Source organism: Gekko japonicus, unplaced genomic scaffold, assembly GCF_001447785.1.
Source record: "Gekko japonicus isolate JY-2015 unplaced genomic scaffold, Gekko_japonicus_V1.1 scaffold198, whole genome shotgun sequence".
In the NCBI taxonomy this organism is placed as follows: domain Eukaryota; kingdom Metazoa; phylum Chordata; class Lepidosauria; order Squamata; family Gekkonidae; genus Gekko; species Gekko japonicus.
The window spans coordinates 460823-475870 of NW_015161409.1; the positions used below are offsets into that span (position 1 = coordinate 460823).

Consider the following 15048-nt stretch of genomic DNA (forward strand, 5'->3'; position numbering starts at 1 on the left):
GTCTGGCAGAGCGTGATTCTTCTGAGTTTGTGGTTCAGAAAAGCAGGAAGGCAAGAGTAGAAGGATCTTTGGAAAACTGAAGATTTTTTAAAAGAATGCTTACTGATCTGCAGCACTGAAAAATAAGACAGGACATGGGTCACATTTTTTATATTGTATTGATTTAGCTGCATGGCTTGGTAGATTCAGAAAGATCTTACATGCAACATTATGTTGAACTTCCCTGAAAGGCCCATATCACACTCTCACTTAGACACATACACACATATTGTGTTGTTGCACTACTACAGTCAATAATAGTTCAGTCCTCTGTCCCTGAATCGACCCCTTCTGTCAGCGATGTCTACCTCTCTCTCTCCCTGGCTCCATGGAGGTTGTGTGTCTCAGCAAGGCCCTTGATGTCTTCCCCTCCTTCTGACCACATGATTTGGGTGGACAATTGACCCCATGGCTTCAGTGAGTCCCCGGGGCAAGGCCAGGGATACCAGAACAGGGGCAACCCCCAGACATCCTTCTATCCGATTCTTCACTTAGTCATCTTATGTACTCTCCTCCCTTGCCTGTCATCAAGCAGTATTGAAGTCCCACTTGCTAAGTAGCTATGGAAGTTAATAGTGAACAAGGAAAGCAGAGGAAGAAAGGCTGGGGAATATGGTACATATCTCATCTAACATTAAAGGTTCGATGTGATTCTTCAGGTTGTGATTTAGCAAATGTCTTTGTTTCTGCAGTTAACTGCTCTATATTTTTGGCATGCATTTTTGAACCACTTCTAGCTTTTCAAAGCATCCTTCCTTAATTTAATCTATGGGCCAGTACAGATGTTGGTGTCAAGTAAAGTATATATACAAAGCAAAAATGATTACTGTAGAGAATAGTTATATAGATACCAAATAAATTATAAATTGGTAATGGAGCCTTTAAATATTCTTTCACTGTTATCTTAGAAAGACATACCAACACAGGTCTTAAAAATGATATACCTTCATAGATTCATAACAATAACCATGTAGAAACAATATTGATCTGGTTTATGGTGCTTCTGTCTTCATGTTAGCACAAAGCCATTTGTAAACTTCAGTACATTCACATACAATCCTCTCAAGTGTCTTTCTCAGAAGCACCTTCAAGTACCATCAGCACAAAGCCGATTGCAAACTTCTGTACCCTTTTTCTCTTGTGAATGATCTCTGGTGAAGTTAATCCCTTTTGGGTCAAGGCTGGTCCCAGGTGAGTTGGTCCCAGCTCATGGCTAGGCTAGCTGTAGAATCCCATTTCAACTATTCTTTGTCGAAGTCGGAACTGCTAAGTCTTCTTCTAAAACAACAACATAGAAATGCTACTGCCATTAAATTCTTCCATAACATTTATTAATTCCAAATAGTACATAAACCAAAGATTTACCACCATAAACATACAAATGTTTTCTTATTACTGGCTGCAATAACTATTCTCTACGGTAATCATTTTTCCTTTGTATATGTACTATATCCGTAGTTATCCTGTTTTTGCTGATATCAGATAAGATGGCAAGACTTCTTGATGTTTTTCTGAAAAGTGTATGTCTATGTATTATGTTTTGAAGTGATAAACCATTCTGATTGGTAGTTTAAACTTTTTATGATGTCATCAAGATGGCCAAAGCCAATTTTTCCTACCTTTCCTAATTTGAGCTATAACTCATAAGTTGAGTGGCCAATTTCAAATTTTAAAGCACTGTTGGAAAGCTAACAATCCCTTTGTTACAAATAACTAATATTAATAATGCCTCTATCCATTACGGTTTTTGTGATATAAGGCACAAATCAAAGAAAAAGTCAGTTTCCCTCCACATTTTATTGGTTTATGGCATATGGCACTTTACCTAATCCAGATAGTCACCTAAAGTATATTAGACAATTGTAGCTTATTATTTTGCCTTTCCAGTGAGACACAGCATGAAGAAATTCATTTTGATATGCCAGTGAGGTACATGAGAACAGATCCAAATTTTATGTAATTTTCATCCAATGTAACTGGGTAATATGTAACTTTGTGCTACTGAAAAGAAACATCTTTTAATTTTGTGAGTTTAACAACTGTTCAATATGCATGTGTTTTTAATTTAAAACTCTTATGTTATCATTATTTTATGAATCTTATTCTCTAAGGGACCATATATAATCGTAATACTGTGTTATAGCCTCTTGTGGCTTCTTCTGTGTTTGTATTTATAAATGTGTCCCTTTAGAGCTACTGTAGCCTGGTTGCTATGATGGTGGGCAGAGGAGGTCTGACACACTCAGTGGCAAGGGAACATCTCACAAACTCAATGGAATTGCAATAGATCTGAAGCTCATTGGGCCTCATTTGCCTAAATCAGTGCCTCATGTGGTGAAAACTAAGAACAGAAGCATTTCTAGCCAGTCATTTATATTACCAGTGTACAATGTTGGCAAAGCCTGAGTCCACCAATCACTATAAGTTCCTGGTGTCTATAGAGGAAATACCAAGACATTTTTCTGCAAAGCATAGCAGGGGGATTTGTTAGCATTCCAGTAATGTTTTAAAATTTGAAATTGGCTATTTGGTTCATGAGTTATAGCTCAAATTAGTAAAGGTAGGAAAAATTGGCTCCAGCAAACTTGATGACATCATAAAAAGCTTAAACTACCAATCAGAACAGGTTATCACTTAAAAACATAATACATAGACATACACCTTTCAGAAAAACATAAAATTTTGCCACTGTACTGATACAGCTATGTCAATTTTTGGATCTTGGCCCATGGACTAATCAGCATTTCTGGTGTGGCATCTTGATATGCTGTTGGGCTCACAAGAGATTATCATACTTCTTCCCTCTAGCTTTAGGGTATTGGAGGATGCCACAACTAGAGAAAGGATATTGACTAGGACATCATATACTCCAGTAGAATGGCATCTTAATTTGGCAATCCCTTTCCCCTAAATTGCCAATGTATCACAAATGTGAGGCAGAGGTGTGCGTAGAGGAGAGCTGGTAGATAGGTGGGTGCATAGAATGTTTCAGTGGGTGGCTTTATTTTATATTCTAGTTCTAATGGGCATTTGACCATAGGTGTTTCTTACCACTCTTCAGTAATGTGCATTGGATGCCCAATGTGTTCCTGTCTTCTTCAGCCATCACCCAGTATGGTGTATCTTATTCATTCCTGATTCCTGCTGTTTTCTTGCTGCACATTGTGGTTATCATGTATTTAATCTGTACATGATAAACCACAGTTTTCCCTTAAAATGTCTTTGAGGAAGTAGACAACTGAACTTTCTGATATTATCCACTCTCATGCCTCTATCTCTTAACCTCTTGCATTTTGTAACTGCAGTCAAATATTTAATTAAAATGTAGTAAAGTGTATTACATAATGCCTTAACCTGTGGAGGTTTTTTTTTTGGTGATAATACATCCATTTGAAAATGTTGTAACAATGTGAATTACTTTGCCATCATACTCTGAATGCAGATCTCTCCTTGTCCTGAGCAGTTCTTTCCAAATAGTTAATCTTGCCCAGTGGGTCTAAACAGGCCATCTGCCTAATTTCTTGGAACTAGGTCATATTTTCTAGTTATACTCTAATTATAGGAGTTAATTTGTTTCTCTTGGTCTTTTTCAGTGTCTTGTCTGCTTGATCTGAGGTCTGTTTTTCACCTGAGTTGAGGTTTTAACTGCTGACAAATTCTGTCTCATTAGTCAGTCTTCTTAGCCAGTTGCAATTAGTTTTCCATTCTATATTTAGATTGCTACTAGCACTCCAGGCAAGGAAAGAAAGAAAAAATTAAAAATAAATTTATCAGAGCTCCAATGACCTGGTTCAGTCTCCCTTCACTGTTCAAAGCTGTCTCTTGTTTGTTCTTCTTTTTTGTATAGGAATTACCTACATCGGTGTTGAGGTGGACAGATATTGGCTCATTTAACTAGAGTAGGTTTATTCCTGTCTGTGTAAATCCATTGATAGAATTTATACTAAAGAGAAAAAAAGACAAATCATGGCTGTTAAAATACCTGATGGTATTGGAAAGTTTTATAATTATGCTAGAGGAACATTTTAATTCTACTGAAAAATAAAAGTAATAATTTTAATGTATGTGAAAAAAATCAGTAATAATAGGAATCCAGAGCAATTGTTACAAGTTTTAACATTAGTTTTCCCTTTGTTTCTTTCCCCCCCCCTGAAGTCTTGCTTTGCATCCTGAAAGAGTATTGGTGGCAACAGGTCAAGTTGGGAAAGAGCCATATATCTGCGTCTGGGACTCATACACTGTGCAGACTATATCAGTAATGAAAGATGTTCACACACATGGTATAGCTTGCTTGGCATTTGACTTAGACGGCCAGGTATGTGTATGTGTTCTGTATTCTACTTTCAAAACTCTACAATGTATATCCTATATATATCTCGATACAGCCTGCTTTTGGAAGTTGAATTGACTTAGATGTTTAACTTTTTTGTTTGTGTATATATGTATATATATGTGTATGTGTGTGTGTATATATATATATAGTTAGCAAAAAACATGCAAGCACATCCACTCAGCTGAAACAGGTTCAGTATAATAAACAAAATACATGGAGAGCAAAATTAGAGCATACAGTTATAGCATACAAGGTGAATTTCACCTCCAAACCAATCTAGTTTGTTCAGTAGTCTCTCTAAGAGCCAGTGTGGTTTAGTGGTTAAGAGCAGCAGACTCTAATCTGGAGAACTGGGTTTAATTCCCCACTCTTCCACATGAAGCCTGCTGGGTGACTTTGCGCCAGTCACAGTTCTTTCAGCCCCACCTAACTCACAAGGTTCCTGTTGTGGGGAGAGGAAGGGAATGTGATTGGGCTGGATCCAGCTAGCTTTTGCACTCAGTCCCAGCCAATTCCTCTTGTTATTACAGCCCCATTCCCTGTGTCTTTTGTCCATGCACAAAACATGTGTCCATGATCACAAACTCCCCTTTCTCTCTTTTTCACCAATGGAGAAACTGGTTGGATCCAGCCATTTGTACTTCCACTGAGAAATACCTAGAGACACTTTAATAAAATAATTGCTGAGAATAGGCATAATTCATGCAATGACAACTGTTGTCATTCTGCTATTTACATATGGGTTTAAACACTACATTCCTTAAGTGAACCAAGAATATTATTGTGGTGATGAGTTGTGCATAGCTTAGAACATATCTGCACCTATTATTTCTGTTGCTGTCCTATGGCAGAGAATGTGAGGAGGAGTCACTAAGTACCTCATAATCAGACTACTAAAGTGGCTAACAGTTAAAAAATCATTATAGAAACCTGTCATAAAAACAGTTAACACTAAAACTAAATAAATATTAAAAGCACGTAAACAAAATAAAAACAAAGCCGTCACCTGCTGGCAGAAGACAGTGGCAGAAGAGGACAGACAGATAGCACTCGATTCCATAGTTTAGGTGCCACCACCTAGAAGTCCCTCTCTTGCATTGCTAACTCACCTAATCTCAGAAGGTGGGGGCACCCAAAGTTGGGCTTTGAAAGATGACCTTAGCAATTGGGTAGGTTTGTATGGGACTAGGTGGTCCTCTGGTATGCTGGTCCCAAGCCATATAAGGCTTTAAAGGTCAACATCAGCAACTTGAATTGCTCCCCAAAACAAACTGGGAGCCAGTATAGATGAATCAAGACTGGACTGATATGGTTCCTATGACCCACTCCAGTCAACATCTTGGTTGCAGTGTTGTGTACTAATTGAATTTTGAAGTATTTTTCAAGGGCAGTTCTTTGTAGGGTGCATTTCAGCAATCTAATTTAGTTTTTACCAGGGCATGTACCACAGTGGCTGGATTTTTTGTGCCCGGGAAAGTCTGCAGCTGGCTAACCAGTCAAAGCTAGTAAAAGGCATTCCTAGCTGCAGCTGCCACCTACTTATCCAGCAAGTAGGCCTTGGTCCAGGAGAACCTCAGAGCTATGGACATGTTCCTTCAAGGGGAGTGCAACTCCATCTATAACTATTGCCACCTTAAATCGTGGGTCAGACCTTCTACTCAGAAATAGTACTTCCATCTTGTCAGGAATAAGCCTTATTTATTTATTTAAAACCCTTTTATGCTGCCTTTCCATCGGATTAGGGTCCCCTAGGCAGCAAACAAAATCCAAACATTTGAACAATTAAAAACAACATTTTAAATAACAAAATAATAAAAACACATAAGCCCTCTCTAGGACCAGAAAGGAAGGCCAATAACTGTTATTGGAGGTATGCCAAACCAAACAAAAAAGTCTTCTTCTGCTGGTGGAAGACGCTGGTAGCCCACATCTACCACAAAACTGCCTCCAGGTACCAGTTTAAGGTTTCTGCAGCCTCCCTGGGATTTGCCAGAAGCATGAGATAGAGCTGTGCCATCTGCATGGTGATGACAGCCGTCCCATATCTTTGAATGGCCTTACTGGGCAGTTTCATGTGGATGTTAAAATGTATGGGGGACAAGAGGGATCCTTGCAGTACTCCAGAAGCCAAGGGGCTGGGCAGCAGACCTTCAGTGCTACCTTCTGAAACTTATCTTCCAAGCAGGACCGAAACCATCAAAAAGGATACCGAGTTACTATACTGAAGCTCTGTTTGATTGACTTGTCCTACCCTGTCATTGAAGTGAATTAGTATAATCCTTTTATAAATCTTGATATGCAAGAACTCGGATATGTGAGGTATTTAACTTCAGTTGAACATCAGTGAAGGGTAGATACTTGTGTATCATTATCTGAGATCCTCTATGCCAGTCCAGATATTTGGTATGAGATTACCTTAACAGCAGAATGGGCAGTACAAGATGTTTTAAGTGGTGCATGATGTCATTTACTGTACATGAAGGGCTTGCTTGCACAGTAAGCTCAGTTGCTGCTGTCTGTGTAGTGCCTGGAAAATATAGGTAGCAAAATTAAAGTGGTACTCAGAATTATTGCCAGGATTGTGATCATTCACATCACTACTGCCAATTTGCATGATGGGCACTTGGCATTCCTTCATGCGCTCCTCAAGTACAGCAGAGTGAACATAAGGTTTTGATGGAATTTGGAAAGAACACATTGTAGAGTACTGAAGGTTACTAATCCACCTTTAAAGATATGGACTACTGCTTTGGAAAGTTTCTGGTTTCTGGACTGGCCTAGAGGATCAATAAGGAAATGGGACTTTTCCCCCTCTTGTTTCTTTGAGATTCTCTATGCCAGCCTTTATTCAAACTAGTATCAGTTTATTGTTTATAATAACTTTAAATAAATTACATTTGAAAGAAATATAGAAAACTTAGTAATGAGATGAAATATTTCCTAAGGAAATGTGGGCTGTCTTCAAACTTGTGGGAGCTGACAGAATTGGCAAGCCCTTTGTATACAGGGAATGACATTACCAAAAAGGATTTGTGTACTGTTTCCATCTGCTTGGCAGGGAGGATCTATATCCAAACATTTGGACTGGCACAGAAGCTAATGAAGAAAGGAAATTCTGAGGTAAGATAATATTTCCACATTTTGAAAATATATGCTTTGTTCAGCTGACTACAAAGGGAAATGTTGTGTTTAAACCTGCAGAATTTAGATGAACGGTTAGGACTGTTGAAATGCCAAAAAGCAAGGGAATACAAAACTGAATAATTCCTGCTCTCAGAAGCCAGCACAGTGTCATTTAATTCTGCACACATAGTAAAAGGTATTGACCCTCCCAAAAAACAAAACAAAACAAAAACCATTAACATTATGCTCACTTTGGGTTGGGTCTAGAGTTTCTGTTCCAGGAACAGTAGAGCCTTTTGCCAGTTTAAAGAGCCTTGGTCTGGTGAAAGGCCCCGCTGTTAGCAGAACATGCACTTTGGCTTTATTTGCTTTATTTCTGAATCTGTTCATTTTCTGCCATTTAATTTGCCTGAGTATTGAAATATTAGGTGCTAATAACATAAGTACATATATAATGAACAATTTCTAGGTGGTACATGCTGCTAAGCAAGAAATATTCCTCAATTTAACATGCTAATTGAGAGACATTTCTTTCTCTGCTTTTATCCATCCCCTTTGCTTGATATCCCACCTATAATTAACTGGGCCAGTCACACACTCTCAGCCTAACCTACCACATACTGATACAATTAACCTCTCCCATTGAGAGGTTAAAGTATTTATTATAAACAGGTAATGGCTTACATTTACTGTAGTCCTGGATACTCATGGGACTAATAATGGAGCCACCAAAAATTTTACTTGTTGTTTGTGGTATTTCCATCACTGAAATTAGTTTGCTATTCTGCAAATTATTAGTGATAAAACATTTGGATTACATTTGAGATATCAAAAAATGAAAAATAAGTTATTGCAGTTAAAATTTTCCTGTGTACAGGAAGGTACTTATTTCTTTTGAGACAAATTCCTTTGGGACCAGTTATTTTATCTTGTCTATAGAGCACTAAATGGGTTAACCCTTTGATACTTTACTTTAGAATTTTTGTTAATCCAACCAATAGCTAGAAAGAAAGAAACATGCTGTTACAAGTATTAATTTTTGACAGCTTTGGATGTGTACTTACTATAAACAGTTCATAAGTTTTGAATTCAGACATTTTCAGTGGTATTATAGAAACTTGCTACCAGAAATCTCTAGAAGTATGTGTTTCAGAAATGCATCTGTATGCAAATAGCAAATGTGTTGTCATGCATACAAAAATCATAGGTTACAGTGTAACAGAAGGATGTTTAAAGCTGCTATTAATATATTTTGGCATTATATGTAGTTCATGTGATTCAGCCACTTTCTAACTTCATAAATATTCAAATGTATCCGTGGAACTACTGAAAATCATTAGTTTGTTCACAGAAGAGGGGAAAGGCAGGACTGAAAAGAGATATGAGAGGTATTTGATTTTTATGAAAAGCAGGTTTTATAACAACAACCAGTGAAGCATGCCCTTGAGTAGATTGTAACAAATTGTACAAGATATTCAGGCTTTTTTTTTTTTAAGCCTTATAGGATGTTTTTTTCTCTTGCTTTTGGGCAGCGCAATTCTGAGGGCAGCTATGGTGGTGGTGCCCAACTGCCACTGCAAAACTGGTGTTAGTAGTCCATTCCCTATGGACATTCCACATGAGGAAACAACACACTCCCCTCCACCAGGCCCAGCCAGCATAGCAAGCGTGCCAGAGTCCATAGCAACCCTGGCAATATCCATCAATCAGGCAGTGGTAGCTGATGATGCCCCTGTAAGTGACACACACAGGTGCAGCCAATGACTACCTGCTGATTACAACACTACTTCTCATTGCCACTTCCTCTATAGAGAGGTTGCACACAGAGTGGAAAGATCTAGTGACAACACAATCCCAGTAGAGGCCCGTAACCGAAGTCCCCCCCCCATCCCATGGAGAAGGGCACCTGTGTTGCGAACATGACATCTACTCTTTTTCTGACAACAGTCTGACTGAGAGCAACAGTGCTGCCCATATGCAGCCATCCCTGCTCTGAGCTAACCCTAACCATGCAAAAATTAAAATGGAAAAATAAGAAAAGGCAGAGGCCAGGCATGAACCCACAGGCCCTTGCACCTGCACCACCAAGCTGCATAGCTTATCAGATGCCGTCAGTGCTGTGGGGGAGTGTGGCACCCGGAGACCTCCACCCCATCCTAAAGCAGCTACACACTACCTTGGACCACCTACCATCCTGTTCCCCATCCAGACTGTGCACAGCAGCCACCATAGTGAGTGTGTGGAAAGGGTGTGGGGACCATTATGTGGGGACCAACCTTTAAGATGCTACTGGACCCCTGCTGTGTTTTGTAGCTGGACAAAACAGAGGTCTAGTGGCTCCGGAAAGATCAACAATGATCCCAAAATGGGCATCCCTGAGTCAGAAAACCAACCTTTAAGATGCTACTGGACCCCTACTGTGTTTTGTAGCTGGACAAAACAGAGATCTAGTGGCTCCGGAAAGATCAACAACAGTGATCCCAAAATGGGCATCCCTGAGTCAGAGCCTACTCTTTTGGACAGGTGAAAGAGCAGCCCTAAGAGGGAGTCACAGATGATGATGAGGAGGAGGTTGGGCAGGGAGGAGCATGGACTTAATTTCATCCAGTCACAAACAAGCAGACAGAGGTTGCGGCCAGACATGCCATTTGGTGCAGTCAGGAAGCGCTCCTATTTCATCCGTTGGTTTTTGGAACGGAGTCGCTCAATCAGATATTCTGTTTCGCTGCAGGATCAGCCCATCACTGCACAATCAGATGGTGCAGACAGGTGAGAGGGGTTTTTTTTGCCTGCTTTTGTGCATGCACAAAAACGAGAGTGCAGTTTTTTGCACATGTACTTTCCAACTTCCAGGATTTGATTCTAAACATTGACCACTCGCCAATCCTTCCATGGGGCACTGTGATCACCTTGGTTCACAGTGAGCTGTGGTCACCTGACAAAAATCACTCCCTTTCCTGTTTGCTTTCAGAGCTGGTCTAGAGATAGGGATGATTATGCAGTTATACGCATTTCACTAAGTGAGCAAAAAAAAGGCACCCAATTGGGATGGAATGAGCAAACCATCCTGCAGCCTGAAACCGCGCTTGAGTGATCAGTCTAGGCAAACTGTCAGCAAGTGATAGGACTGGAGTTTCCCAGGTGTCTTTGTACTCTACTGCAGGGGAAGACCAGGATGGGGTGCCGACAACTGCGGAACCTTTCACAGATGTTGCTGTCTGATTGTGCGCTTTAGATCTGTCAGGCATCAGCTTCGAAGTTGGATCTAATGGCACGTCTGACCACAGCCAGGATTAGAGTTATAGAAGACCCCAGACTTATGAAGAGGTCCAATGAATTGGGTTGCCAGCTCCCTCTCTCCACTATGGCATCTGTCCCTTTGCAAGCTGCTCCCAGGGGCTCTGGGGAGACCGGCTGAGCTGTCCCCAACCTGACTTGCTGGTTGGAAAGCTGCCCAAGGCAGGGTGCACCAGGAGCTGGGCTGGGCTGGTGACTGAGCATAGTACCAAGAGCTGCACTGGTCATGCTTTCAGCTTTTCCTATTGAATCACCATCCATACAGATGCTAAACAGAAACATGCACAGTGACAGTAAACAGCATAGACATTGTGTCACCCACAGCCATGCCAGTGAGGCCCCTGCACCCACACCCACAGCCAGTGAGCCCCCTGCAGAATCTGTGGTTCACCCCATTTGTCAGAGAAATCCCCTGAGGTGCATGCTGTAGCCATCCAAATGACACTTACTAATTGCATGAGGAAGTTCTCTACAACTGCAGCTGCTCCATCGTTTGTTGCTGCTGCATAGGGTAGGGGTCCCATGTGATACCGGACCTCCTCTAAGGACGGTTCCGAATGCCCAACTCAGACTTATGTACGACAGTGGGCGTGGCGTGAGTAATTTTCCCGTGTATACAGAGGTCAGATTGGCCAACGAACGCTCCTATTTCCCAGGAAGTGAGACAACACACTAGGGTTAATGAATAAATGTTGCCTTTTACTAAGCAGTTCTCAAGCATATGAAAAACAGATGCACACGCAGAATCACACAAGTCCCTTAGTTACAATAGTATATAGAAAGCAATCAGCAAGGAAAATAAGAAATTCAACAGACAAGGGGGATAACACAGCAAGATATCGTTTATACTTATCTGAGGTTCAAGCTGAGAAGAAATCTCCTCGTAGAAGAAATGGGGCAGCTTAAGGATCAGCGGTTGAACTCTAAAAACACACGAGCTGGTCCAGCCAAGCCATGTGCGGGTTCTCGGGTCGCGACTCCCGGGAACGCAGTAAGAATCACCTGCAGCACTTAAGTTGCAAGGTAAGGAGGGATGGGTTAACCAGAGAAACAAAGGCTGTGTTTCTCTTTTTAAAAGCTAGTTTTTGGGTTTGGCTTAAGGCCAATAAACCCTTAGGGTCCGTCCTCTTTACTATGGCTATAGGCTAAAGAGTTGTGACGTCCTAATCGAGGGGAAGGGGGCAATATGCAGATGCTCTGCCCTAACTTCAAAGATAGAGCCATGTGGCCAGGTGTGAAACCGTTGTTTCCATTGGCAACCTTTGACTTGCAGAGATGTGCCTGCTCCATGACGGGCAATAAAGGAATTTTTCTTTGTGATGCCAAACCATATAGCAGGAAGAGTTACGTGGTTTCCCACAGTTCAGCAATGGTGGGAAAGCCTGTTGTTTCTCCAAGTGTCTCAACTGGGCATAATGGCACGGTCCAGAGGCATGCTGGGAAGATGCAGGGAAGCACGTGTTCTGTAGTCCAGGCAGCCCAAGCCTTGCCCATCCATAGGCAAGCATGAGATGCAAGGCAAGCCATACAAACACAGCAACAAACACAGCAGTAATCCCTGAGTCCCAAATGCACAAATACACAGACATCTGACAGACATAGCAGCAGCACAGTACAGACAATGCAGTTACAAGCACACATGGTTACACATGCAAGGCAGTGGGTCCCATGGTCGTTTGACCAGCTAATCCATAGAGCATAATGAAGCAGCTACCTGGCATCCCCAAACCTCAGTTGTGTTGAATTCCCCATCTGCGGGGAGGGGGTGCCCTATCAAAGGCGTGTGCTAACAGCCTAGTACAGGGCTGCCAGTGTCCCTGCACCCCCACCATAGGCAGTGTTCCCAGGTACATTTTCCTGGGTTTATGTCCCTTTGCTTGACATGGAGCATGGTGCCAGGTGGCCTTGGCTTCAGTCACCCTGATACGTGCACACATACACACTCACATAGCTGGCTTCATGTATGGGAGCTGGCATGGTTGAGGTGGTGCTTGGGCTCATGTGAGGAGTACAGGGGAGACAGGTGCAGACTTCTGGGCTGAGACAGCTGGATTCCCACCCATGTTTGCCTGTCAATGTGTAGTCACCCTTTGAGTTGAGCCTCCAGTGGTGGGGTACCTGTTAGGTTTCTGAAATGAGACACATTAGCCACTTGGCATGGACTTTACTCTCCTCCTTGGTTGTTAGTGCTAAATGCACCCTCATTGGTGCTAAGTGCCCTGTTACGCCACTGAATTGCAATGCTGCGTGTTCTATGTGTGCGTGGCGAAGACCTCTGAGAGCGAGTCCTGTGCCATGTGCCCTGTCTACTGAATCATGGCGCATCCTGGCTGGGTTTATGTAGTACGGGGGGGGGCTGTGATTGGGTATGTGGAAGGGGAATTGGCTGCTGCTGAAGAGCGCTGTGATTGTTTGAAGCTAGTCCAGGCTAGCCTGATCTTGTCAGATCTTGGAAGCTAAGCAGGTCAGCCCTGGCTAGTATTTGGATGGGAGACCACCAAGAAATATCAAGGTCATAACACAGAGGCAGGTAATGGCAAACTACCGTCTCTTGCCTTGAAAACCCTGTGGGATTGCCATAAGTCAGCTGTGATTTAGAAGGCTGTTACACACACACAGCTGAAGGTAGATCTGTGTGTGTGTGCGAATGAAAAGAAAGAAAAGAAAATTGTGGAGGAAATATAAAGAAAACCACTGATAAGTTGGCTGGAACCTGGGGGGGGGGGATTTTTTTTTTTTGCAGGACCCTCTAGTGCCCTGTATCTTTGCCCTGACCTGGGTAGCTCAGACTAGCCTGATCTCATCGGATCTCAGAAGCTAAGCAGGGTCAGCCCTGGCTAGTAAATGGATGGGAGACTCCAAGGAATATCAGGGATGCGACATGCAGGCAGACAATGGCAACCCACCTCTGAATGTCTCTTGCTGATGACATGACGATTGCAGTAAGGCACGAATCAAGTGAAAGGACTGACTAGGGACCTCGAAATTTTGGTTGACTGCTACCATAAATGGCGGCTTATCCCAAGTCCAAGAAAAACATAATGCTCCTGTTTCCATCTCAGTAACAACCTTGCCAACCATGAACTGAATGTCTACCTTAATGGCACCCAACTTACACACAACCATACACCTAAGTACCTTGGCATTATCCTGGACAGGACCTTGAGCTATAAACATCATCTTAGCAATGTAGCAGCAAAAATATGCACGTAAAACAACATTCTGCGAAAATTGTGTAATACAACTTGGGGTGCATCTGCTACAACTATTTTCCATCTGTCACAGGAATGTGAGCATCGTACTTTCCAGGGTGCTGTGATAGGGTTCTTTGAACTCTCCCCAGCTGTGACTGAGTGGATTGAAAATTTAGATATTAATATTTAGAAGGATTACCCAGTTGGTCTGCATACCTGTTGTATCAGCTTGGTTACATCTCCCTTATAAATAAAAGCTGAATGGTGGTTGCACTTCTCTAGAACATTCCACACGTTCCAAAATCAGTTCGCTCTGATCTGTCATTCAGAGGGTCTCCCTATCCACTGGCTGCTTTGCCTTAGTCCTGCCTCCAACATTCTAAACATTTTGCTGTTCCTCTCCCCCCCCATAGCCAGTCAGAACAGAGAGGTTATTTGCATATGCAGCCTCATTGGCCTTTGCCTCAGAACACAGGTTGTTTGCATATGCGACTTGATTGGCTTTTGCCTCTAACATTCTAAACAGCTTGCTGTTCTGAGGTAAAATGTCCAATCTCCAGGTGAGGGCTGGAGATGATTCAGAATTACAACTGCTTTCCAGATGGCAGAGATCAGTTCCCCTGGAGAAAATGGTGGGCTCTGTATCCTTATATGCTGCTGAGGTGGCCCCCATATGACAGCCAATGTGACGTAGCAGTCAGGGCTTCAGAGCACGGGAGAGGCTGCAGGTGTGTGTGGGGTGGAAAGCTGAAGAGTGAGGGGGAAATAAAGGTAGGTTGATGATTGGCTGGGAAGGAGATAGGGTTGCCAACTCCAGGTGGGAAATTCCTGGAGATGTGAGGGATGGAACCTGGAGAGGTTGAGGTTTCAGGAGGCATGGGACCTCGGACAGGTACAAAGCCATAGACTCCACCCTCCAAACCAACCATTCCCTTCTGGGGAACCATTGTTGCCAATCTCCAGGCGAGGGCTGGAGATCACTCAAAATTACAAATGTTCTTTAGGTAGCAGAGATCAGTTGCTCTGGAGAAAATGGTGGACTCAGTGTCATTATACCCTACT

At 42.2% G+C, this 15048-nt stretch overlaps 1 protein-coding gene across 1 annotated transcript in view; it reads left to right on the forward strand.

Annotated features, from left to right (window-relative positions):
• EML5 (echinoderm microtubule associated protein like 5) overlaps nucleotides 1-15048 on the forward strand; it is a 136937-nt gene that overhangs the window by 12847 nt on the left and 109042 nt on the right. The window contains exon 2 of the mRNA XM_015426624.1: nucleotides 4195-4354. Within this exon, the coding sequence (XP_015282110.1) occupies nucleotides 4195-4354 (160 nt within the window). The remainder of the gene's footprint in view (nucleotides 1-4194; nucleotides 4355-15048) is intronic.